This window comes from Bubalus bubalis, chromosome 5 (assembly GCF_019923935.1).
Source record: "Bubalus bubalis isolate 160015118507 breed Murrah chromosome 5, NDDB_SH_1, whole genome shotgun sequence".
NCBI classification, from domain to species: Eukaryota; Metazoa; Chordata; class Mammalia; order Artiodactyla; family Bovidae; genus Bubalus; species Bubalus bubalis.
This window is the reverse complement of record NC_059161.1, coordinates 132,334,438-132,358,231: the sequence shown is the minus strand read 5'-3', so window position 1 is coordinate 132,358,231 and position 23,794 is coordinate 132,334,438. Positions and strand designations below refer to the sequence as shown.

At 59.0% G+C, this 23,794-nt stretch overlaps 2 protein-coding genes across 8 annotated transcripts; one reads left to right on the top strand and one right to left on the bottom strand.

Annotated features, from left to right (window-relative positions):
• The first annotated feature begins 720 nt into the window (after positions 1-720).
• On the top strand, positions 721-21,064 carry PGGHG (protein-glucosylgalactosylhydroxylysine glucosidase). 7 transcript variants are annotated; one of them, XM_044943934.2, is made up of 14 exons: positions 721-1,206; positions 1,478-1,632; positions 2,134-2,344; positions 2,418-2,853; positions 3,440-3,559; positions 3,937-4,068; positions 4,264-4,375; positions 4,550-4,622; positions 5,030-5,166; positions 5,310-5,443; positions 5,562-5,657; positions 5,730-5,827; positions 5,902-6,113; positions 6,188-7,138. In XM_044943934.2, the coding sequence occupies exons 2-14, from the start codon at positions 1,503-1,505 to the stop codon at positions 6,241-6,243; spliced, it is 1,947 nt and encodes a 648-aa protein (XP_044799869.2). In that variant the 5' UTR covers positions 721-1,206; positions 1,478-1,502; the 3' UTR covers positions 6,244-7,138. The 7 variants fall into 7 exon arrangements, 5 of the variants coding, with proteins under 5 accessions (XP_044799869.2, XP_044799868.2, XP_044799867.2 ...); XR_006551485.2 differs by having other exon boundaries at positions 1,478-1,761; positions 5,984-6,113; XM_044943933.2 differs by having other exon boundaries at positions 722-1,215; positions 1,478-1,761.
• On the bottom strand, positions 9,405-11,076 carry IFITM5 (interferon induced transmembrane protein 5). The gene is made up of 3 exons (XM_006046911.4): positions 10,941-11,076; positions 10,552-10,838; positions 9,405-9,886 (listed from the first exon to the last, which is right to left on the bottom strand). Exons 1-3 carry the CDS (start codon positions 11,023-11,025, stop codon positions 9,674-9,676), a joined length of 585 nt encoding a protein of 194 aa, XP_006046973.4. The 5' UTR covers positions 11,026-11,076; the 3' UTR covers positions 9,405-9,673.
• Positions 21,065-23,794: the final 2,730 nt, after the last annotated feature.

Below are 23,794 nucleotides of genomic sequence, written 5' to 3'. Positions count from 1 at the left end.
TCCATTGCCAACTCCCGCAGTTTACTCAAAATACCTTCTTTATAAAGGCACTAATCCTACTCTTGACTGCTCTTGACCTATGTACCAAAGGCCCCACCTACAGACACCATCACAGTGGGGATCAGAAGCCAACCGATGGATGTGGGGGGACACACTGAGCCCATACTAGGGAGCCTGCTTGGGATGGTGCAGAAGCAGCAGGGACGCCAGATAGCGGCTGGGGGGGGGGGGGGGGCGGTGAGAGCGGAGGGGCCGGGGCGCCTCCTGCCGTAAGGTGGGCACCGCTGCAGGCTTCGAGCAGAACCCGACTACGCTCAGGGTGGCTGGCTGTGCTCCAAGAGCTGTGGGGCCGGAGCAGGCCTGCACCAACCCAGGAGGCTGGCCTGGTCTGAGAGGAGGCGGCGCCTGTGGATGGGGAGAGCCGGAAGGGGCCCGGGGGGGCCTGGGGGGGATGGTGAGGTCACCATTGCTTGTGGGGGGAGGGGGAGGAAGGCCAGGTTCCAGGCACAGGCTAAATCCGAGTGTCTGGTTGGGCCAGTGGTCCCAGCAGTCATTTGGGTCAGGCCTGGGTTAGAGAGACAAGGTCCAGACAGGCCCAGAGCCCGGAGCTTCCAGAGGCAGGGCGGCACGTGGGGAAGATGGAGACTGAGGAGGGGGTGCAAAGCCAGCCAGTGGGGCGGGGACAAAGGAAGGCGGGGCTCCAGAGGAGAACCCCGGCCCCACCTCTCCTGGGAGAGGGCGGTCAGGGAGAGAGGAAGGAACCGGCCGCCGGAGAGGGGAGCGGTGAAAGCCGAAAGCCCTGTCAGATCCACCCTGGAGAAGCCTCAGGACAAAGCTGGAACTGGGCTTGTCTCTGCTCGGCCTCGTAGGCTGGGCGCCAGAGGCGGCCCGGCCCGCCCTTCGCCCCTCCTCGCGGACGCCCGGGGGTGGGGACGCGCGTCTGGCCCGCCCCGCGCGGCCCTGGGGCGGGGACCACGGGACCTTCCGGTGGCACGGCCGCCGCTGGCTGCTTCTCCTCCTGCCCCTGAGAGGCAGCGCCCGCTGGAGCCGAGGGACGCGGCGGGGCTGCGGACCCAGAGACGGGGCCTCTGGCCCGCCTGCCCGTCCCCTTCCCCAGCTGCTGGCCACACCCCGCCCTGTACCGACTGGCCTCCGGGAGGGTGAGGCCCGCGGGCTGAGGCTCCGCCCTTCCTGCCAGCAGGACCGGTTCGTGGGGTGCGGCCCTGAGGTGGGAGCTGGGGCATCCGTTGGGTCCCTGGATCAGTAGTGGGGGGTGGGGGTGGGCATCTTCTGGCGGAGGGTGTTTCCTGGGACGGAGGGTGTTTCCTGGGGCGGCCTGAAAATCGGGGCCACCCAGGAGGGCACACGCCCCTCCCTCCACCTCTGGGGCCATTAGTCGAGTTCCAAGGAGAGCTTTGGGAGTTACAGAAAACAGAGGCCCAGCCAATTGTGGGGCCTCTGTCCCCCACTTTTGCAGGCCCCTCCGCGGAGTCACCTTTTCCATGGAGGATGCTAGCAAGGACGCCACCAGATTCACTGCCCATTCTCTGCCCAGTGACCCCCGGCTCTTGGCCACCGTGACCAACGCATACTTGGGCACACGCGTGTATCATGAGACACTGCATGTGAGCGGTGTGTACAATGGGGCTTTGGGGGATACCCACCGGGCCATTCTGCCCAGTCCCCTCAATGTCCAGCTGGAGGCCCCAGCAGGGACCGGAGAGCAGCTAACCAAGACCTATGTTCTGGACACTAACACAGGTAGCCACTGCTTGCCCTCTGCCCACCCCTTACCCCACCCCCCACCCCCCGCCATTTCCAAGCGAGCAGAAGGCCAGAGGTACTACCCCGGCACCTCCTCACTCAGGATGCCAGCATCCTGCAAAAGGAGGCTCTGAGAGCCCGCTTTGTGAGGCTTCCAGCCGGCAGGCCTCCAGAACGAGCAGGAGCCTGGCAGCCCCCATGTAGCTGTTGCTTCCTGAACAGGACAGCTGGGGCTTGGAGGTGGCTCCCTCACTGAAGGGAGAGGGGGACTTCATTCCCAGTCCAGAAAGACCGTTGGTTTGGACCTGTCCTCAGTGGCCCCAGGGCGGGTGTGAGAATTGCCCCGTCTTCCTCTCCACCCTTTCCCAGGTTCCTTCCTGCACACCCTGGAGGGCCCAAGCTTCCGCGCCTCCCAGCGCATCTATGCCCACCGCATGCTGCCTCATGTCCTGGCCTTCAGTGTGTCCATCACCCGCCTGGCCAAGGGGAGCTGGCCGGTCACAGTGCGGCTGCAGTCAGCCTTCTCCCCAGAAAGTCCAGACCTGGACCTGCATCTGGGTCCTGACTTCCAGGGAGCCCGGTGAGGATGGGCAGGGGGCCGGCTGGGTGGCGGAGGAGAGGCTGGTCCCTGAGACACAGCTGCCCTCTTGCAGGTACCTGTGCGGCCACACGCTCACCCCAGAGCAGCCTGGGGGCGCGCAGCAGGAGGTGCACATGCTGTGGACACCGGTCCCCCCAGCCTTGACCCTCGGAGAAGAGCAGGAGGATGCGACGTGGGAGTTCCTGACGGTGGTGGGTGGCAGCCAGGCTGAGGCCCAGGCCTGCCTCGCAGAGGCCCTGCAGCTGCAGGCCAGGCACGCTCTCTACACAGCCCACGCCCAGGCCTGGGCCCAGCTCTGGGCGGACTGTGGCCTGGATGTGGAAGGGCCACTGGCCCTGCGCCAGGCCCTGCGTGGCGCACTCTACTACTTGCTCAGCGCCCTGCCCCAGCCCGGGGCCTCAGGATACGTCTGCCATGGCCTCAGCCCCGGGGGCCTCTCCAATGGGAGCCGTGAGGAGTGCTACTGGGGCCACGTCTTCTGGGACCAGGTGCGCGCCACCCCCCCCCCCCCCCCCCAGTCCACGTGCGCTGCGGGCCTCTGCTCTGCCCGGTTGGGGCTGCGGCTGGGGAGGCACAGGGACGTGGCCAGGGGAGGCCTGCTGGGGGCAGCAGAGTCGCAGCTGAAGGAGGAGGGGTCAGACCAGAAGGTGCAGAGGCCCAGAGCTACGCAGCTGCAGGACTCCTCCTGGCCGGGGCGAGGGGTACTCCCCTCTGGGAAAGGAGTCACTGCAGGGGGGCCGAGGAGGCCACGCAGACTCTACCTGGGGAAGGGCGCTGCCAGCAGTGTGCTCTGGAAACACCCCTGGGGCTGCTGAGGGGAGGGGGGCGGAGGAAGGTGAGGCAGCCAGGACCAGGTGACGCGGGGCCCTCCACCCGCTCCCCACACCCAGACTCTGGCCTGAGCCCCGACAGACGCAGTGCCCACCAGGTCTGAGGAGTGTCTTGGTTTGGGGGATGCGACCATGGGGTTGGCGTGCAGAGCGTCATCGGGGACAGACCTGGGGGCGCACTGGAGGAGGAAGCTGGATGTGGCTGCAGGGAGAGACCAGGGGTTCTTCCATGGCTGTGCTCCAGGACCTCTGGGTGCTCCCGGGTCTCCTGCTGCTCCACCCGGAGGCCGCCAAGGCTCTCCTGCAGTACCGCATCCGGACGCTCAGCGGGGCCCTGGACAACGCCCGGAGTCTGGGCTACCAGGTAAGGGGCCCCCAAAGGGCCTGAGGCCCCACACCCCTCTCAGGCCTTCACCCCTCGCCCCAGGCCCCCTCAGTGGGTGGGACCTGGACGTCTTGGATTCTTCCCCCAGCCTGTACTGCGCAAGTGGGAACAACAGCCCGAGGGGCCCTGCAGGGCTTCTCTCGCTGCCCTGCCCCAGGGCAGGGACACAGTAGATGCTGGGCGGAAGTAAGCTGGCCCACGGCAGGGACACCGTGGGCACTCAGAGCCCGCAGGGGCCCACAACGGCCCCCGCCTCTGTCTGCCCTCCATGGCTGAAGGCTGGCAGCGAAGGGAAAGTGGTGGGCTACCCCTGGCCCCCAGGAACACAGTCATCTGCTCCATCCCCCAACCCCCAGGGAGCCAAGTTTGCCTGGGAGAGCGCGGGCTCTGGCCTGGAGGTCTGCCCTGAAGCCATCTACGGGACCCAGGAGATCCACGTCAACGGGGCTGTGGTGCTGGCCTTCCAGCTGTACTACCACACCACCCAGGTGAGGTGTCACTGTGCCCCCCGGGGCGACTCTCCACGCTGCATGACTGCCTGTCTGGGGCTAGTCCTGTGGAGCATCTCGGAGCCAGGCCTTCACTGCTGGGCACTCAGACGGCGGGCCTTGACGAGAAATGCCGTCACCGGTGGGAGCTAGAATCACAGGCGCTGTGGCCTCTGACATGCCCCTTCCCCTCAGGACTTGGAGCTCTTCCGAGAGGCTGGTGGCTGGGACGTGGTCAGGGCTGTGGCTGAGTTTTGGTGCAGCCGTGTAGAGTGGAACCCTGAGGAGGAGAAGTACCACCTGAAGGGTGAGACCGTGGCCGTCACGGGAGTGTGGGTGACAGGCAAGGGATGTGCAGCATGGACAGTCACGAGTGGAGGGGCAGGTGGACACGTGTGACTGCCAGCCCCACAGTGGCAGCTGGGCCAGGGCAGGTCCCTAAGCCCCTCCAAGAAGTACCATCTTGCCCTTCTGTGCCCAGGAGTCATGCCCCCCGATGAGTACCACCCAGGGGTCAACAACTCTGTGTACACCAACGTCTTGGTCCAGAACAGGTCAGACCCCACCCCGCCTCCACTGAGAAGGGGAAGGAGTGTGGTGGCTGCAGCCCGCCTCCCCCTGCCCCCTCCCCCCACCTCCCCCTGCCTCACCCCTGCCCCCCCTCCCCTCCCCCCACCTCCCATGCCCCTCCCCCACCTCCCCCTGCCCTCTCCCGCCTCCCCCGTCCCTCCCCCCACCTCCCCCTGCCCCCTCCCCTGCCTCACCCCTGCCCCTCCCCCTTCCCCTCCCCCCACCTCCCCCTGCCCCTCCCCCTGCCCTCTCCCCCTGCCCCCTCCCCTGCCTCCCCCTGCTCCCTCCTCCCATCTACCCCTGCCCCCTCCCCTGCCTCACCCTGCCCCTCCCCCCACCTCCCCCTGCCCCCACCCCCACCTCACCCCTGCCCTGCCACCTCTGCTCCTAGCTTGCGCTTTGCTGCTGCCCTGGCCCAGGACCTGGGGCATCCTGTCCCCAACCAGTGGCTGGTGGTGGCTGATAAGATCAAGGTGCCCTTTGACCCGAAACTGAACTTTCACCCTGAGTTTGATGGGTACCAGCCTGGTGAGTGGACTCGCAGCTCCTTCAAGGCCCTTCTCTCCTCCCACAGGACCTTGTGTCCACCCTGGACACTCCCTTCCTAACAGAGCAGTCCCCGCCCCACCCCCACCCCTTCAGCAGCACCTTGCCCTCCCCCCCCTCCCCAGGAGAGGAAGTGAAGCAGGCAGATGTTGTGCTCCTGGGGTATCCTGTCCCCTTCCCCCTGAGTCCCCACGTTCGCAGGCAAAACCTGGAGATTTATGAGGCTGTGACGTCCCCCCACGGCCCCGCCATGACCTGGGTAAGGAGACTGCGGGGCGTGGGGTGGTGGTCCTCACAGCACCTTGGCATTGTCCCATTGGCCTCAGTATCCCCTCCCTGTGCTGTGGGCCTCACGCCAGCATGTCCTCTGACCCCAGAGCATGTTTGCAGTGGGCTGGATGGAGCTGAAGGACCCGGGGCGGGCATGGGCCCTCCTGGAGAGGAGCTTCGCCAACGTCACAGAGCCCTTCAAGGTCAGCCTGGCCCCAGCCTGGCCCTCCATGCCCACCGTGCCCAGCTCTGCCCTGACCGCCTCACCCCTGCAGGTGTGGACGGAGAATGCCGACGGGTCGGGTGCTGTGAACTTCCTGACGGGCATGGGGGGCTTCCTGCAGGCGGTGCTCTTCGGGGTCACGGGGTTCAGGTGAGTGCAGTAGCAGCGGAGGGCGACTGCCTGCTGCCCCCTGCCCTCCTCACAGAACCTTCCCTTCCCCCCAGAATCACCAGGGCCGGTCTGACTTTCAACCCCATGTGTCCAGTGGGGATCTCTGCAGTGTGTGTCTCTGGCATTTCCTACCAGGGGAGCAGGCTTAACTTCTCCGTCTCTGTGGGCTTCGTGACAGTAGAGGTCACGTCCCAGGCAGGGCCTTGGGCCCCCTCTCTGGAAGCCGAGCTGTGGCCGTCATGTACTCGCCTCCCCTTGCCTCCAGGTAGGCCACCGCCCAGACCCCACCCAAGGCGGCCCCAGTGTGTGGCTCGCCCCACGATGCCCCTCTCCCTGCAGGACAGAGAGTCTGCTTTCCCTGCTCAGCGGGCCGGATACAAAGGTCAGGCCTGTAGGCCGCACGCACTGCCCCACGAACTTCCTGGGAGGCTTTCTGAAGACGTTGAATAGCTGCCCCGAGCCCACAGGCCCTGCTCTGGGACACCCTTGGGCCCTGAAGCTTCATGAACCCCTCCCCGCAGATGGCCAGGGGTGCCCCCCCCGACACGCCCCCCCCACGGGTGACCCCGAGTGGCTGTACCTGCCCCTTCTCAATGCTCTCCTGGACCCCCACCCGCCTCTATGTGGCAGCCAGGCTCCCTCTGGCCTGAGTTCAAGCCGCTGCCTCTAGCCGAGCCCCCAGTGACCCCCGTGAACAGGCCGCTTCCCTGCTGCTCAGCCCTGTCTGCTCCCAGCCCCCTCGTGCCCTTCCCGAGGGGCCAGTTCTGCGAAGAAGACTGAGGCAGGTGCAGGCCCGTCTGGGGAGGGCCGCGGGGTGCGGGGCGTGGGCAGGACTTAGGACCTAGGCCGCAGCTTCACCACAAAGGACTTTGTGTCACTCGCCTGAGCCCAGGCGCTCCTGGACTGCCTGGGGGCCCAGCACCCTCAGTCCTTGGCTTCTCTTGCCTCTGGGCCACTTCGGTCACATCTGATGGTCTCCGTCACGTGCCTTCCTCAAGGAAGGAAGGGGTGTGGGGTGTGGAGCAGGGACCTGCTCTCCCCCCGACCAGCGCGAAGGATGGGGCCGCGGTGCTGGGCCTGCCTGGCCTGGGCACGCGGACTCGGCCGAGGCTCCACCTGCTGTCTGCTCCGGGCCTGAGCCCCCCAGCTGGCACAGCTGACTTGGGCTCTCGGGTCTTCCAGGGTGGGACGGCGTCTGCTGGGGAAGTAAAGCTCGGTCGGTGCCGGGCAAACTGTGTCTGTGCTGAGGAGCCAACGGGCACCCTCCTGAAAGGGAGGCTCTGGTCAAAAGTCAGGCTTCCCTTCCCTTGCTCGTGTGGAACAAGTAAGTGGGTCCCATCACGTCTGCACCTGCCTCCCTCCCCACCCCACCACCACCCCCCGCCGCCTTCGTCTGGCAAACTGCTGCTCTCTCTTCTCAGTGGAGAGTTAGCCCAAGTTCTCCCAAAAGCAGAGACCAGCAGGTGAACTGTGATAAACTGAAGCCCCTGAGGAAGAGAGGACGGGGTGGCGGAGGAGCTGGGGTCACCAGGGCCTGCCTGCGTGCGGCTGCAGGGAGCGTGGCCGAGCTACAGACCAGCTTCCTGAGTGCACGTGGCCTCAGAATGGAGGCAGCGCTTGATGGGGCTCCCCCGGGTGCCCACAGGCTCTCATTCAGCTGCTGGCAGTGCAGCAAAGGCCCAGGAGGTCTGCTGGAGCCAAGCATTTAGGCCACGGATGGTCCCCATGAAGCAGACACTTGGCTCTGCAGCCCTGGAGCCAGATGTGGGCACAGGCATTAGGTGGGGTTGGCAGGCAGCCCTTTGTCCACAGGACTGACATCAGCTGACATTTCCCCAGGCGTGTGTGCCAGGCGTGTGTGTGTGCACCCACCTGTGCAGGGGAAGGGGCAACCCTCTGAGGGGCCTTAACAGGGTGGCAACACGTGTGTGCTGCCTGGCTGATCCAGTCCACGGCAGCCCACTGTCTGAACTTGACCAGGTCCCTTCCTGGGGCCGGAAGCATTGCTGGTGGCCTTCACCTGTACCTGCTCAACTGCGCATTCTCTGTCCTCACACCTGGGTATGGGCTGGGCACTCGGCTCCCCTCACCAAATGGGACCAGCAAACCATCCCCTGCTTGGAGACGTGTATTCGACCACACACAGGCTAACCCCAGCTCCCAGCCTCTGTGTCCAGCATGGGTTGTTCCCGTCCTGGGTCAGACCTGGAGCTTCGTGTTGAAACACTGCCTCCATGCTAGTCTGAGCACTGGCCTTGTCCTTGGTCCAGTGTAGGACCAGCCCAGGAAGGGGCAGAACTCCTCCACCCCAGGTCCCTCCAGCACAACCTCTGTCCCGGGCTGGCTCAGAGCAGCACACGCTCGGCACGGGGCTGGGGCTCCGCGCTGCTGGCGTGCGGCTGGGGCTCCGCGCTGCTGGCGTGCGGCTGGGGCTCCGCGCTGCTGGCGTGCGGCTGGGGCTCCGCGCTGCTGGCGTGCGGCTGGGGCTCCGCGCTGCTGGCGTGCGGCTGGGGCTCCTCGCTGCTGGCGTGCGGCTGGGGCTCCGCGCTGCTGGCGTGCGGCTGGGGCTCCGCGCTGCCGGCGTGCGGCTGGGCCAGCTGTTGGCTGTCACAGGAGGGGCCGCTCCAGGGGCTCCAAATGCAGCAGCTCCACCGAGACCTCCACCCCCAGCCCAGGCCGGGTGGGAAGGGACCATGGGTGGGGTGCTCGAAGCCCTGAGCCACCCTGTGGTTAAGGCCCCTGCAATTAGCCTGCCCTGTCATTGGCCTGGCCACAGCAAGGCCCCAAGGGCCTCGCCCCCAGCCACACAGAGTGTGCGTGTGTGTTTAGCAACCCCCTTCTCTGCATCTGGTAGGGGGTTGCACAGGGAGGTAAAATGAAACGAGAACAGGCACTTGTGCCAAAGACACTTAGAAATGTCCTCACCCCAAGTGTCCCCCTCTCTGTACAATCGTTGGGGGGTGCTCCTGCGCCTGTGTGTGTGATGGCATGTGCACAGATGTTGGTGTGACCGCGCCTGTCTGCTTGTGTGTCTTTGTCCAGCCCCCTGATCTAGGAGGGAGGGAACCCACTGCTGGGACGGAGAGCAATCAGAATTAAAGGAATGTGAGGTCAGGAGGACAGCGTGACACAAAGAAGGAGGTCAGCACAGGCCCAGCCACAGACAGGAATGTGCAGGGCAAGGATGGATCTCACTGGCCAGGGACTCCCCTTAACACTCGTGCACACACGCTGACTCGAGGATGGGCACACACGTGGACTCGGAGACTCACCACACATGTTCTGGAAGAGAGGCCACTAAACCACAGCGTGGCAGAGATCAAAAGCCCGTTTCCCAACTTCATTCTAAAATACTCAGGCGCCTCCACCCAGAAGCCGCAAGCTGCCTGGTGCAGGCACGAAGGGGACAGTCGGCACGGCCAAGCCAGCGGGACACAGCAGCCCGCCGCGGATGCTGGGGGCAGTCCAGGGGGACTTGGCTGTGGTGGTCCCTAGGGTAGCTCCCCTCGGGAAGACGCCCTCCCCAGCCCCAGCCAGGAACAGTCCCAGAAGGCACTTTCTGGAACCAGGTCTTTTTAATTGAACAGCCGAGGCTGGTGAGTGGGGAGGAAGGAGCTGGCCTGAGGGCCAGGGGTTAGGGAACTGGGGGCATCGAGCTGAGGGGAAGTCCCTGAGGCCCAAGTGAAAGACCTTCAGAGTCAGTGTTAGGTGCCCGGGCTAGGGCAGGGGTGGGCCTCAGCCCTGTAGATGGTCAGGGCTCCAGGGGGCTGGGGTAGAGCCCCGGGGTTGGGGTCCCTGGTCAGGACAGGGACAGGGCCCGGCCTGTCAGTCATAGTCGGCGTCGTCGAACTTGGTGCTGAAGAAGGCGGCGGAGCCCTTGGCCAGCCGAGACAGGTGCAGGGCGCCGGTCACCACCAGCACCAGGAGCAGGAGCGGTGGCACGAGCGCCCACATCGTGGCCAGGATGTTGTAGCACTTGGCTTTGGAGCCGAGACGCCGGGCTGCCTCCAGATCTCCAGCCACCTTCTGGTCTCGGGCCTGTGAACCGGCAGCAGGGCCAGGTCTCTACAGGTTCGCGGGGACTGGTGGCCCCGCCACCCCCATCCCACACAGCCACTGGGTCCACACCTTGGGGGACCCATGCTGGACCCAAAACCTGGATGGAGGGGAGAGGCCTGAGGGGATACTGTCTGGGCTGGAGTCACTCCCTTCACTGCCCCCAGCTGGACACATGGGCTTGACCTTCCTTGGGGGGCCTTGGGTGGTAAAAGGTTCAGCCTAAGGTGGGGCTGAAGGGAGCCTCTGCACCCTCCCACTCCAGTTAATGACCCAGTGGCCATCTCAAGCCAGCATCTACCTCCTAGGACTCCCAAGGGTAGGGAGCCCTCATTGGTGCTGGGAGGCCGCCACCACAGGCGCTGAAGCTAGGGAGCTGTGCTAACAGGAGCCCCCACGTGTGAAAAGCCCCATTTGAAAGAAGAGACCCCCTTGGGTAAGGTCTGATCTACCCTGGGTCCTTTGGGACAGACTAGACACCGCCCTTCATTTTTATGAACAGCAGTCAGACTCAGAAGCCCTCATGGGAGGCAGGCCTCCCCCCACCATCAGGCTGGAGGAAACCCAGCAGAGTCCTCCTGCATCCCGGCTTGACAAGCAGCCCCCATGAAATGCTCCTGGGCCCCCATGAAGCCCCCCAGGCCCACCTTGATGGAGTAGGCCAGCGCCAGGAAGCCGAGACAGCACAGGTTCAGGTAGAGGGTGCTGAACACGGACCAGATCAAGTGGTCTCGAGGTGGGGGTCGCGGTGCCCCCAGCGTCAGGGCCGTGTGGGCGTTGCCGTCCGCCTTGCGGGGCGTCGGGGCCCGGGGGTCCTCGCGGGGATACGACGTGTCCATGGGTTCCAGCGCCGTCTCCTCGCTCGGACTCCTGCTTCGAGGGTGGGCGCCCCGCCGCTTATAGCCCTCGCCGCCGCCCGGCTGATCGCCCGCCGCTAAATATAACGACAAATGACAGCCCGCCGAGCGCCGCCCCGCCCGCGAGCCCACCGCCCGCCCCGCAGGGAGCCCCGCCCCTCAGAGAGCTACCCCCTCACCGGGAAACGCTACCCCACAGGCTGGCGGGCGGTGGGGAGCCGCCAGAGCGCCTCCTATCCTGGGGTCCAGCTGGGAAGCCCCCATCGAAGGCGGCCGGCCGAGGCACGCGGTGGCTGCGGTCTGCCCACCAGAGCCCCCTCCCCCGCGGACAAAAGCGGGTGGAGGCACCGGGTCAGGGCCGCTGTGGCTGGGTGGCCGCCTTGGCTTCTGCTGTCCTCGGCAATGCCCAGATCACCGTCTGATCACCCGTGTCCAGCCTTAGGGATATGACAGTCCCCGTGAGTGCCGGTGGAAGGAAGCAGGCCACGTCCAGGTGGAACTGGACAGTGCTAAGGAGAAAACGGAGTGTGGAGAGAGAAAGCCTGCGGTGCGCGTGTTGAGGGGCGGGCTGTGACCTGGCCCTGCTGGTGGAGGCTGCAGGCAGCCCTCCTCCCTCATGGCAGTCAGCTGCCGCTCAGGCTGGCTGCTTCTTCCTCCCCAGTCCAGAGCTGTTTGTGGGGGATGAGCTTTTTATGTCTTAAGCCTGGTCTCATCTCCCTCCAGACGGGCCAGCAGCATCTGTGTGCCTGCGAATTACATGTATGTCAAGGGCCAGATTGGATGTGAGAGTTGGACTATAAAGAAAGCTGAGCACCAAAGAATTGATACTTTTGAACTGTGGTGTTGGAGAAGACTCTTGAGAGTCCCTTGGACTGCAAGGAGAGCAAACCAGTCCATCCTAAAGGAAATCAGTCCGAGTATTCATTGGAAGGACTGATGCTGAAGCTAAAACTCCAATACTTTGGCCACCTGATGCAAAGAGCTGACTCATTGGAAAAGACCCTGATGCTGGGAAAGATTGAATGCAGGAGGAGAAGGGGACGACAGAGGATGAGATGGTTGGATGACATCACTGACTCGATGGACGTAAGTTTGAGCAAGCTCCAGAAGTTGATGATGGACAGGGAAGCCTGGGGTGCTGCAGTCCATGGGGTCCTAGAGTTGGACACGACTGAGTGAACTGACTGAGATTGATGTAACCAAGTGCCCGCTCCGTGGAGGAGGGCTCCTGGCTCTCCAGCCTGCACCGGGTCTAAGAGAGACCTCAGGCTCCCAAACCTTCTGTCTGAGTTGGGACTGCTATAGCTAGTGCCCAGACCAGTGACTCATAAATAATAGAAATGTATCTCTCACTTTTCCAAAGGCTTGAAGGTCCAAGATAAGGGTGCCAGCGTGGATGGGCCCTTATTGCAGACAGCCTACTTTTCCCTGCTCCTCACTGGTGGAAGGAGCTGAGGGAGGGATCCACCCTCATGACCTTCTAACCTCCTAATACCATCACTTTAGGATTTCAGTAGGAATTTGGGGGAACACAAGCATTCACTCCACTGTACCCTCTGCCCAGTCCCCGCTCCCGGCACAGGAGGTGGCCACTGGCCATCTTGCATGATGGTCCTCTTCTGCACACTTTACCTGCCACTGGAAGAGGTGAGCGCTGAGACACATCGTCTTCTTTCTCTCATCAGAGCCAATTTATCCTCTGCCTATAAATCTTTGAGCAGCCCTTCAAGAAGCTGTATCAGATGTGCCTTAATCTTTGTATTACTCATTTCTTAAAGGAATTTTAATGTATTGGGCTTTAATTATACGTCCCTCACCCATCCAGCTCCACCCATTCCCCTGCCCCTCACACCGAATCCACTTGGTCCCAATTCCTGATTGGGCAGAATCTCAGCGCCACTGAGGCCAAGTCAAGCGCCCTTCCCCTGGATTAGTGCAGCTGCTCTGCATTCCCTCTACAGCAGCCAGAGTGGGCTTGTTACAGCAGGAAGCACATGTTCCATTCAACTTCTTTGATTCAGGAAGTTTGCTTCCAGGTCCACCTCTTATGTGATCTTACCTATTTGGAATATCCCTCATAAATGGTCATTCTGTTCTAGGTTTTAGTAGGACTTTGCCGTTTTTGTGATATATACAGCTTCTGGGACAGTTCTTAGATATAAAGTAAACAGTTGTGCCGGCAGGTGGCGAGCTCCTTTCTTATATCTAATCCTTGGGTTCTGTCTGAGACAAACTAATACCTCAAAAGGACTTGCCGCTGCAATGCAGATTGTGCGTGATTCGTGGTGTACCTCGCTGCTCAGTTTTCTTGGGTTTGATGAGCAATCTGGAGTCAATACAACCAATTCCATAACCAACCTGCCCTGACACGTGAGTCCTCAGGTCAGGAGGGCAGTGGTGTAGCAGCTTTTAAACGCTTAATCTGCACCAGTTTTTGCTGCTTGTCTTTCTAACTTGCAAATTCTGCATTCCCAGTAGGACTTGCACGAGACCCACTCCAGCTTAAACTGGAAGTAACTCATTTCAAGATGCAGTTCGGTTTTTAAATGAGACCCAGCCTGACTCCGGATGGTAAACACCAACAGTTCCTAACGTGGAGTCTGAGGACTGGGAAGGATTGGACCAGCAGAACTCCACATGTGAATAGTGCAGCTGGGGGCCCCACACCGACCGGAAACTGTGCGTTGGGATTCACAGTTCCCACATAGGTGCTGAGACAGATTTGGGGGGCTGGGGTTTTACATCCAAAATAGGGAACTCTGAAAACTGCAGCTTGAGGGACCCTCCCAGTGAGAGATTGGTTGCCCAGTGCGACCAAGGCAAGGCTGTGGGTGCCCAAGGGGCGGGGGTGGGGGGGTCTCTGTCTCCATTGTCCCAAGACGTCCTCCTTCCCAGCCTCCTTAGAAAAGGTACATCCTTCACACTCAGATAAATTCAGATCTCAAATCTGGTCCAGAAAACAGAAAGGTGCTGAAAGGACACTGCCCCCTGGTGGGTGAGTGGCCAGCGGAGGGGCCAGAGCTGAGGGAGGGTGAGCCCCGAGGCTCCTGGGGAGGCTGAGAGTCTGGGAGGAAGAGATGGAGGCCCAGGAGTGGGGGGCCCACCAGGCACTGGCCTGCTCAGGCCCCAGGGGATGGGCAGGGGTGGGTCCCCATCGGGAAGGATGGGCACTGCAGTCCAGCAGGGGGGCCCCTGAGTCACAGCCCCTGGCTATCACCTGGACCCTCACGACCTCTTCTCCCCTAGTCTAGGGGCCGGAAGATGGCGGCCAATACCACCGGGGCCCAGAGCCACGCTCCACTGCCCAGTGCCTGGACATCTGCGCCCTGGGCCTGGGCCTCCTTCTGACCATCAGGTTGATTGTTCTTGTGTGTGCAGACCTGACCGCCACCAGAGGACTTTATAGTTTGTGCAGGATAGCAGAGGCTATTGCCCATGACAGGCACCCCACGAGCTCCCCTGTCCACTGCTAGTCCTGCACCTGGGGCTATGGCCCTGCCCTTGTCCCCACCCTTTTATAAAGCAGTTTATACCTGAATATTTGTTGGAAGGACTGATGCTGAAGCTGAAGCTCTAATACTTTGGCCACCTAATGTAAAGAGCCGATTCATTGGAAAAGACCCAGATGCTGTGAAAGATTGAGCGCAGGAGGAGAAGGGGGCAATAGAGGATGAGATGGTTGGATGGCATCACTGACTCAATAGCCATGAGTTTGAGGGAGATAGTGAAGGACAGGGAAGTCTGGCGTGCTGCAGTTCATGGGGTCCCAGAGAGTTGGACATGACTTGGGAACTAAACAATACCTGTCAACAATTGAATTCAACACGTGTGCTAAATCACTTTAGTCGTGTCTGACTCTGTGCGGCCCTATGGACCTAGCACCACCTGGGAATGCTCTCTTCTTACCTAGAGCAGACAGGAGGCTCCTTCCCCCAGGATCCTGCTGGCCAAATGCTCCACCCTTGGGAACTTCAGCTATGCACAGGGCTGGCAGAGCAGCCAAGGAGAGAAAGGCTTTTACGCTCAGTGGCTCAGTCGTGTCCAGCTCTCTGTGACTGCATGCAGTGTGGCCCACCAGGCTCCTTTGTCCACGGGACGCTCCAGGCGAAAGTACTGGAGTGGGTTGCAATTTCATCCTCCAGGGGATCTTCCCGACTGGGATCAAACTCTCGTCTCCTGCATTGGCAGGCAGATTCTTTACCACCAAGCCACAGAGGAAGCCCCAGAATGGTAGCAAATCTGAAATTTGTTTTGAAAACTCAACATGGCTAATTATAGGGCTTCCCTGGTGGCTCAAGATGGCTCAAGGAGACCTGGGTTCGATCCCTGGGTCGGGAAGATCCCCTGAAGAAGATAATGGCGCCCACTCCAGTGTTCTTGCCTGGAGAATTCCATGGACAGAGGAGCCTGGTGGGCTACAGCCCATGGGGTCACAAAGAATTGGACGTGACTGACTGACTAAGACCTTGACTTTGATGGCTAACTATATGACCCAAAACATTTAACCCTATTCCCGTGTATCATATTCATGTTCCAAATACAAATTAACCCTATCCAGCATTGGAATTGGCACACGTCAATTCTACTGCAAGACAGACGGGAGACGGTAAAATGACAATGAAATCGTATTAAAGAGACAGAAAATAGCAGGATATCTGTAGTCAGAATCTCTTTTCTGAAGCCCTAGAAGAAAGTTTTACTGTTCTGCCTGATTTTCTCTAATGGGTCTAGGCATTGCGATGCCATCTCACTTTGGATGTGACTGTGAAGTAATCTATTAACTGCGCCTACAAAAAACAGGAAACAAACAGAGATCATTCTGGCGTTTTTGAGATTGCATCCAAGTACTGCATTTCGGACTCTTGTTGACCATGATGGCTACTCCATTTCTTCTAAGGGATTCCTGCCCACGGTAGTAGATATAATGGTCATCTGAGTTAAATTCACCCATTCCAGCCCATCTTAGTTTGCTGATTCCTAGAATGTCAACGTTCACTCCTGCCATTTCCTGTTTGACCACTTCCAATTTGCTTGATTCATGGACCTAACATTCCAGGTTCCTATGAAATATTGCTCTTTACAGTATCAGACCTTGCTTCTATCACCAGTCACATCCACAACTGGGTATTGTTTTTGCTTTGGCTCCATCCCTTCATTCTTTCTGGAGATATTTCTCCACTGAGCTCCAGTAACGTATTAGGCACCTACCAAACTAGGGAGTTCATCTTTCAGTGTCCTATCTTTTTGCCTTTTTGTACCATTCATGGGGTTCTCAAGGCAAGAATACTGAAGTGGTTTGCCATTCCCTTCTCCAGTGGACCACATTCTGTCAGACCTCTCTACCATGACCTGTCCGTCTTGGGTGGCCCCACACGGCATGGCTTAGTTTTATTGAGTTAGACAAGGCTGTGGTCCATATGATCAGATTGGCTAGCTGTCTGTGATTGTGGTTTTCAGTCTGTCTGCCCTCTGATCCCTTCTCTGTTCGTTTCCAAGGCAAACCATTCACTATCACAGTAATCCAAGTCTATGCCCCGACCAGTAATGCTGAAGAAGCTGAAGTTGAACGGTTCTATGAAGACCTACAAGACCTTTTAGAACTAACACCCCAAAAAGATGTCCTTTTCATTATAGGGGACTGGAATGCAAAAGTAGGAAGTCAGGAAACACCTGGAGTAACAGGCAAATTTGGCCTTGGAGTACAAAATGAAGCAGGGCAGAGGCTAATTGAGTTTTCCCAAGAGAACGCACTGGTCATAGCAAACACCTTCCTCCAACAACACAAGAGAAAACTCTATACATGCACATCACCAGATGGTCAACACCAAAATCAGATTGATTATATTCTTTGCAGCCAAAGATGGAGACGCTCTATACAGTCAGCAAAAAAAAGACCAGGAGCTGACTGTAGCTCAGATCATGAACTCCTTATTGCCAAATTCAGACTTAAATTGAAGAAAGTAGGCAAAACCACTAGACCATTCAGGTATGACCTAAATCAAATCCTTTATGATTTATACAGCAGAACTGAGAAATAGATTTAAGGGACTAGATCTGATAGACAGAGTGCCTGATGAACTATGGACGGAGGTTCGTGACATTGTACTGGAGACAGGGATCAAGACCATCCCCATGGAAAAGAAATTCGAAAAGGCAAAATGGCTGTCTGGGGAGGCCTTACAAATAGCTGCGAAAAGAAGAGAAGTGAAAAGCAAAGGAAAAAGAAAAGATATTCCCATCTGAATGCAGAGTTCCAAAGAATAGCAAGGAGAAATAAAAAAGCCTTCCTCAGTGATCAATGCAAAGAAATAGAGGAAAACAACAGAATGGGAAAGACTAGAGATACCAAGGGAACACTTCATGCAAAGATGGGCATAATAAAGGACAGAAATGGTATGGACCTAACAGAAGCAGAAGATTTTAAGAAGAGATGGCAAGAATGCACAGAAGAACTGTACAAAAAAGATCTTCACGACCCAGATAATCACAATGGTGTGATCACTCACCTAGAGCCAGACATCCTGGAAGGTGAAGTCAAGTGGGCCTTAGAAAGCATCACTATGAACAAAGCTAGTGGAGGTGATGGAATTCCAGTTGAGGTATTTCAAATCCTCAAAGATGGTGCTATGAAAGTGCTCCACTCAATATGCCAGCAAATTTGGAAAACTCAGCAGTGGCCACAGGACTGGAAAAGGTCAGTTTTCATTCCAATCCCAAAGAAAGGCAATGCCAAAGAATGTGCAAACTACTGCACAATTGCACTCATCTCACACGCTAGTAAAGTAGTGCTCAAAATTTTCAAGAAAGGCTTCAGCAATATGTGAACCATGAACTTCCTGATGTGCAAGCTGGTTTTAGAAAAGGCAGAGGAACCAGAGATCAAATTGCCAACATCCCCTGGATCATGGAAAAAGCAAGAGAGTTCCAGAAAAACATCTATTTCTGCTTTATTGACTATGCCAAAGCCTTTGACTGTGTGGATCACAAGAAACTGTGGCAAATTCTGAAAGAGATGGGAATACAAGACCACCTGACCTGCCTCTTGAGAAACCTGTATGCAGGTCAGGAAGCAACAGTTAGAACTGGACATGGAACAACAGACTGGTTCCAAATAGGAAAAGGAGTACATCAAGGCTGTATATTGTCACCCTGCTTATTTAACTTATATGCAGAGTACATCATGAGAAACGCTGGGCTGGAAGAAGCACAAGCTGAAATCAAGATTTCCGGGAGAAATATCAATAACCTCAGATATGCAGATGACACCACCCTTATGGCAGAAATTGAAGAGGAACTAAAAAGCCTCTTGATGAAAATGAAGGAGGAGAGTAGGAAAGTTGGCTTAAAGCTCAACGTTCAGAAAATGAAGATCATGGCTTCTGGTCCCATCACTTCATGGGAAATAGATGGGGAAACAGTGGAAACAGTGTCAGACTTTATTTTTGGGGGGCTCCAAAATCACTGCAGATGGTGATTGCAGCCATGAAATTAAAAGACGCTTACTCCTTGGAAGGAAAGTTATGACCAACCTAGATAGCATATTTAAAAGCAGAGACATTATTTTGCCAACAAAGGTTCGTCTAGTCAAGGCTATGGTTTTTCCAGTGGTCATGTGTAGATGTGAGAGTTGGACTGTGAAGAAGGCTGAGTGCCGAAGAATTGATGCTTTTGAACTGTGGTGTTGAGGAAGACTCTTGAGAGTCCCTTGGACTGCAAGGAGATCCAACCAGTCCATTCTGAAGGAGATCAGCCCTGGGATTTCTTTGGAAGGAATGATGCTAAAGCTGAAACTCCAGTACTTTGCCACCTCATGCGAAGAGTTGACTCATTGGAAAAGATTCTGATGCTGGGAGGAATTGGGGGCAAGAGGAGAAGGGGACGACAGAGGATGAGATGGCTGGATGGCATCACTGACTCGATGGACGTGAGTCTGAGTGAACTCCGGGAGTTGGTGCTGGACAGGGAGGCCTGGCGTGCTGCGATTCATGGGGTCTTGAAGAGTCGGACACGACTGAGCGACTGAGGTGAACTGATCACAAAACTGGAAAACACTGTCTATAAAGAGGCCTGTAAACGTGGACTCGTGATGTGCAGTATGTTTTTTCTTGCTTCATCCCTGCCAGAAAGATGAAAGTGAGTCTCTAATTATGGCAAAATGTAGCTTCCCTCATGGAGAAGGCAATAGCACCCCACTCCAGTACTCTTGCCTGGAAAATCCCATGGACGGAGGAGCCTGGAAGGCTGCAGTCCATGGGGTCGCTGAGGGTTGGACACGGCTGAGCGACTTCACTTTCACTTTTCACTTTCATGCATTGGAGAAGGAAATGGCAACCCAGTCCAGTGTTCTTGCCTGGAGAATCCCAGGGACGGGGGAGCCTGGTGGGCTGCTGTCTATGGGGTCGCACAGAATCAGACAGGACTGAAGTGAGTTAGCAACAGCAGCAGCTTCCCTCATCAGCCAAACACCCTTGGGCTGACATTCAGACTAAAGAATTCTTCACATTATATGAGATTGGAGTAATAGCTATAAAATATATTAAACACCGAAAGCTGCCTAAAACACTGTTGTTTATTCTGAATGAGAAGGAACAGTGTAAAAATCAATTGTTACCAAACTTACCTGGAGGGATCTTTAAAATAAGTCAAATGAGTATTATTCACCCTTCAGAAGGAAGGGAATTCATGCTACAGTGTGGATGGACCTTGAGGACATGATGCCCAGTGGAATAAGCCAGTCACCAAACAACATATCCTGTCTGACTCCACTCACAAAAGGACCCTGCAGGCGTCAGATTCACTGACACAGGAAGTGGACGGTGGGGCAGGGGCTGCAGGAGGGCAGCGGAGGGGAGTGCGTGTTTCCGGGGACGGCGTGTCCCTTCGGGAGGGTGAGCACGTCGTGGAGGCGGGTGGTGCCTGTGGCCGCTGCACAGCGTGAATGTGCGTCACGCCCCTGAGCTGCGCGTAGGCACGGCTAAGGCGGTGTTGTGTGTGTTACCACAGTTAAGAAAAAGACAAAGTCTCGTGTCAATAATCTGATTAATGATTAGCTCAAGTGCTCTCCCCAGGTTGGAAACCAGGCCTCTGTTTAGCCGGAAGGGCTGCCGGCAGGACCTTGGCACCAGCAGGGCCACCCGGGGAGAATTGGGGCCATAAAGTCACATTGAAGCCTCAGGCATCTGTTCCACCCAACAAGGTCCCAGACAATCCAAACAATTTAGAAACAACAGGAAATAGAAAGTATGAGAAATAAAAACGAACCCAGAATGGGAGTGCCCACTGAAATCCACTGGCATCTCAGACTATAAAACAGGAAACTTATTTCTCAACCTTTCCATCTACTTTCAGCACATCGATCTCCCTACACAAGACATGTTCAAGGAGGAGCACGAGGTGGCCGTGCTGGGGGCGCCCCAGAGCCAGGAACCCATGGCGACCACGGTGATCAACATCCCCAGGGAGACCGCCGTGCCCGACCACATCGTGTGGTCCCTGTTCAACACTGTCTTCATGAACTGGTGCTGCCTGGGCTTCGTGGCATTCGCCTACTCTGTGAAGGTGGGTGGGCACCTGGGGCATCTCCAAGAAAGTGTCTGGGAGCCTGGAGAGGGCCCTGCACAGACGACACGTGGGGTTGGGGAGCCCCCGTGTGCACGGGTCTGTGTGCATGCTCTTTGCGTGTGTGTGTTGTGTGTGTGTGAGAGTGTGCCTGGGGGATCATTCCCAGGGAGACTCATGGCGAGGCTGCCTGGGTTCACATGGGGTGGAGCTGGGGGTCTGTGTCTCTCGCACCCCAAGACGGCCTCCTTCCCAGCCTCATCAGGGAAGGCACAGCCTTCACACTCAGCCTTAGAACTGGAGTCTGGTCCGGAAACGAGGAAGGTGCTGCAAGGACCCTGACCCCTGGTGTGTGAGTGGCCGGTGAAGGGGCCTGAGAGGAAGGGAGGCTGAGCCCTGGGGCTCCTGGAGAGGCTGACTCTCTGTGAGGACTCAGACAGAGGCCCCAAGAGGGGAGGGTATCACCGGCCCCTGTCCTGTTCAGACTCCAGGGAACGGGAGTGTGAGGACCCATCGGGTGACTGGGAGCAGCAGGGGAGGGCCTGAGCCACAGTCCCGGCGGTCACCTGGACCCTCACCACCTCTCCTCCTCCAGTCTAGGGACCGGAAGATGGTCGGCGACATCACTGGGGCCCAGAGCTACGCCTCCACCGCCAAGTGCCTGAACATCTGGGCCCTGGTCCTGGGCATCTTTCTGACCATTGGATCGATCGTTCTTCTCATTTTTGTCTACATGGCAGCCTACGAGATGGCTTTGAGGATGGCGAAAAATAGAGGCTACTAGCCGCTGTCCATGGAGGCAGTCCAGGGCCTCCACCTTCCTTGGTGGCTTTGCACCCTAGGCACGGGCCCGCCCCGCCCCCAAGCCATAGGCAGCAGTTTATAGACACAGATTGTCAACCACTGAATCAATAAAGCGCCCTTGTCTGTGAAGCTGTTGTGATGTCTCCTGCGGAGGGGACACGGCTATGACCCTGGCGGCCTCTGGGGAGCCCAGAGCGGTCAGCTGCGGGCTGACTGAGAAGGCCAGAACAGAGCTGGTGACCCCACCGCGGTCAACAGGAACCCCCAGAGGAAAGACCCCTTCCTCCCCTCAAAACCAGCGGGCCCTGCTGGGTGGAAGGGTCTCGCAGACACTGGGGACCTGGGACATCGTTGTGAGCCTGGGATGCAGACGGGGAGATGGGGCTGCTCCTAGCCCAATGCGAAGAGACACCCGGGCAGGTATTCCTGTCTCTGACACCCCAGGGGGAGCGGGTGGGGGGCCGCACCCCAGCTGCTGAGCCACTGTGCCCTGCGCAGGGTGTCCTGGGTGTCACCCCGAGAGGCTGGAGGAGTCCCGGCAGCCACAGGCTGTGCTGGGGGGTGACCCCGTCCACACGCCCTGTGGGGACCCAGGCTCTCCTGGGCTCACTCGGGGCCCAGGGCCAGTGCTGGCCAGCTCTCGCTGAAGTCAGCAGCTCTTCACAGCGGGTTCCCCTCCTCCTGGCACCCAGAGGGATGGACGCCCCATCCCCACTGGGCCCTACTTGGATCCTCCCTGGAGGACGGTGGCTCAGATGAGGTTGCCCACCCTCTCTTGGGTCCCACATGAGAGCAGGAGGGCTCAGCCTCAGGGACGCTGAGTCCTGCGGGAGGAGAGGCTGGCAGACTGCCTCTCTGAGTCCAGGAAGGACTGTCTCCCAGGCAGGAATGGGAGGGACAGATGTGTGGCCCTGACCCCTGGCCTGTGAACCCCCAACCCCGGCAGGCCCTAGGGGGTCCCCACAGCCTCTCAGGTGGGCAGCAGTCGTGAGGGCTGGTGGCACTGAGTGTAGCCCGCCTGAGCTTCACTGATTTGCGGTGAGGGTCCTGCTAGGTGGGAGCCCCCGGTGCAGGCCGCAAAGGCCCGTGTTCTGGACCTTCTGAAAATTCACAGGAGGCCTGAGGCATCAAGCAGGGGAAACTGAGGGACCTTCCCTCGAGGGCCCCGGGTGCTGATGGCCGGCCGTGAGCAGCTGTGGTCCTCGGAGCCACACCCCGGCCTGGTTCCCAGCGGACAGTCCCGTGTCCCCTGTCAGCTGTGGGTGACCTGGGCTGGGCTGAAAGAGTTGGGGGAGCTGGAGGACAGAGCGGGGAGGTTGGAGCCCTGGGCCAGGGTGACATGGGGGTCGGCAGCGGGGCTGGAAGGCACCGCTGGTCCCTTTTCCAAGGAGCCCGTGGGGAGAAGGCTCTGCCTCTGCTTTGCCTGGACTTGGGCCTCGGAGGAGCTCAGAAGACAGGGCTCCTTAAGATGCCAGGTTTGGTCCCAGCTGGGGGAGGGCAGAGCAGGGCAGGTGAGTCCCGGGTGGGGGTGGGCAGGCGGGCTGGTGTGCCCCTGGCCTCGCCCCTGGCTCCCTTCCTGTCGCTGCTGGTGTGGCAAGATTCTGCCTCCCCAGCCCACCCAGTGGGATCTGCGCCGCTGGGCAGTGCCCCTGTCGACTCCAGGGCTTTGCGGGCTACTGGCTCTTCCCACCTTGGAGGCAGTCCTTCCCGACCCTGAGGGACGTGCCTGCCAGCCGTCCCTCCTCCAGGACTTCCTTCCTTGGTGCTGCCCCTCCCTGCTCACGGGTGTCAGACCCACAGGGAGAGGGGCTCCCTCCTGGCCCTCCCTGGGATCCCAGTCTCTGCAGCCTCTCCAAGTCAGGGGGCTGGGGTAGGGACAGATGGGGGGGAGGGGGCACCCACATGAGGAGTCGGGACGAGGGGGTGGCTCCGCTGCCCCTCTACACGCCCCAGCCCAGCTGGCAGTGGGCGGGTCTGCCCTGCCCCTTGAGTGCCCCCGTGTCTGGAGGCCACGGCAGAAGCGGGGACGGGGCTGATGTCGAGGGCGGGGCAGGGCAGGGGACTCTCCTCTAGCTGAGCAGCATGGGGCTCTCTCTGCAGTGGTGGACGCTGTGCTCTTGTTGCCTTCCTGGCAGAGGGGGCCTGCGGGGCCGTGTGAAGGACAGTGACGAGAGGGACGTGTCGCAGGGTGTGAGAGGGAGCTGGGCGCCAGGAGAGCCGGCACTGACCAGCGTCCTGGCCGGGCCGCCCTCGGAACCCCCGGAACTCCTGCTCTTTGCTCCCTGAAAACCTCTGTTTAGCCACCAGTCACTCAGCGGCTGCCTGTGGCCCTGGCCTCCTGCTGGCGCCACCCCCTTTCTGGAACCTCCCGACTAACCCTAACCCTAAATGCTCTGGACCGTCCTCGCCGTGTTGTAATCCCCACCATCTGGACTTTCCTGGAGCACAGTTGACTTGCCACCCGAATCTGCATTTCTCCAATTGCAAATCCTAAGGCGCCAAGCTATCTTTTTATTTGCAGGCTTCTGAGGGTTTTCTTCTCTGTTTTGTCAACAGAGCCAAGGGTGTTCTGCGCCCGACATGGCCCTTCCCTTGAGGAACCCGCACCCCAACCCCCCTGACCAGTAACTGCAGCCCCAGCCCAAGGCCCCAGACAGGCCAGGCCCCTCCT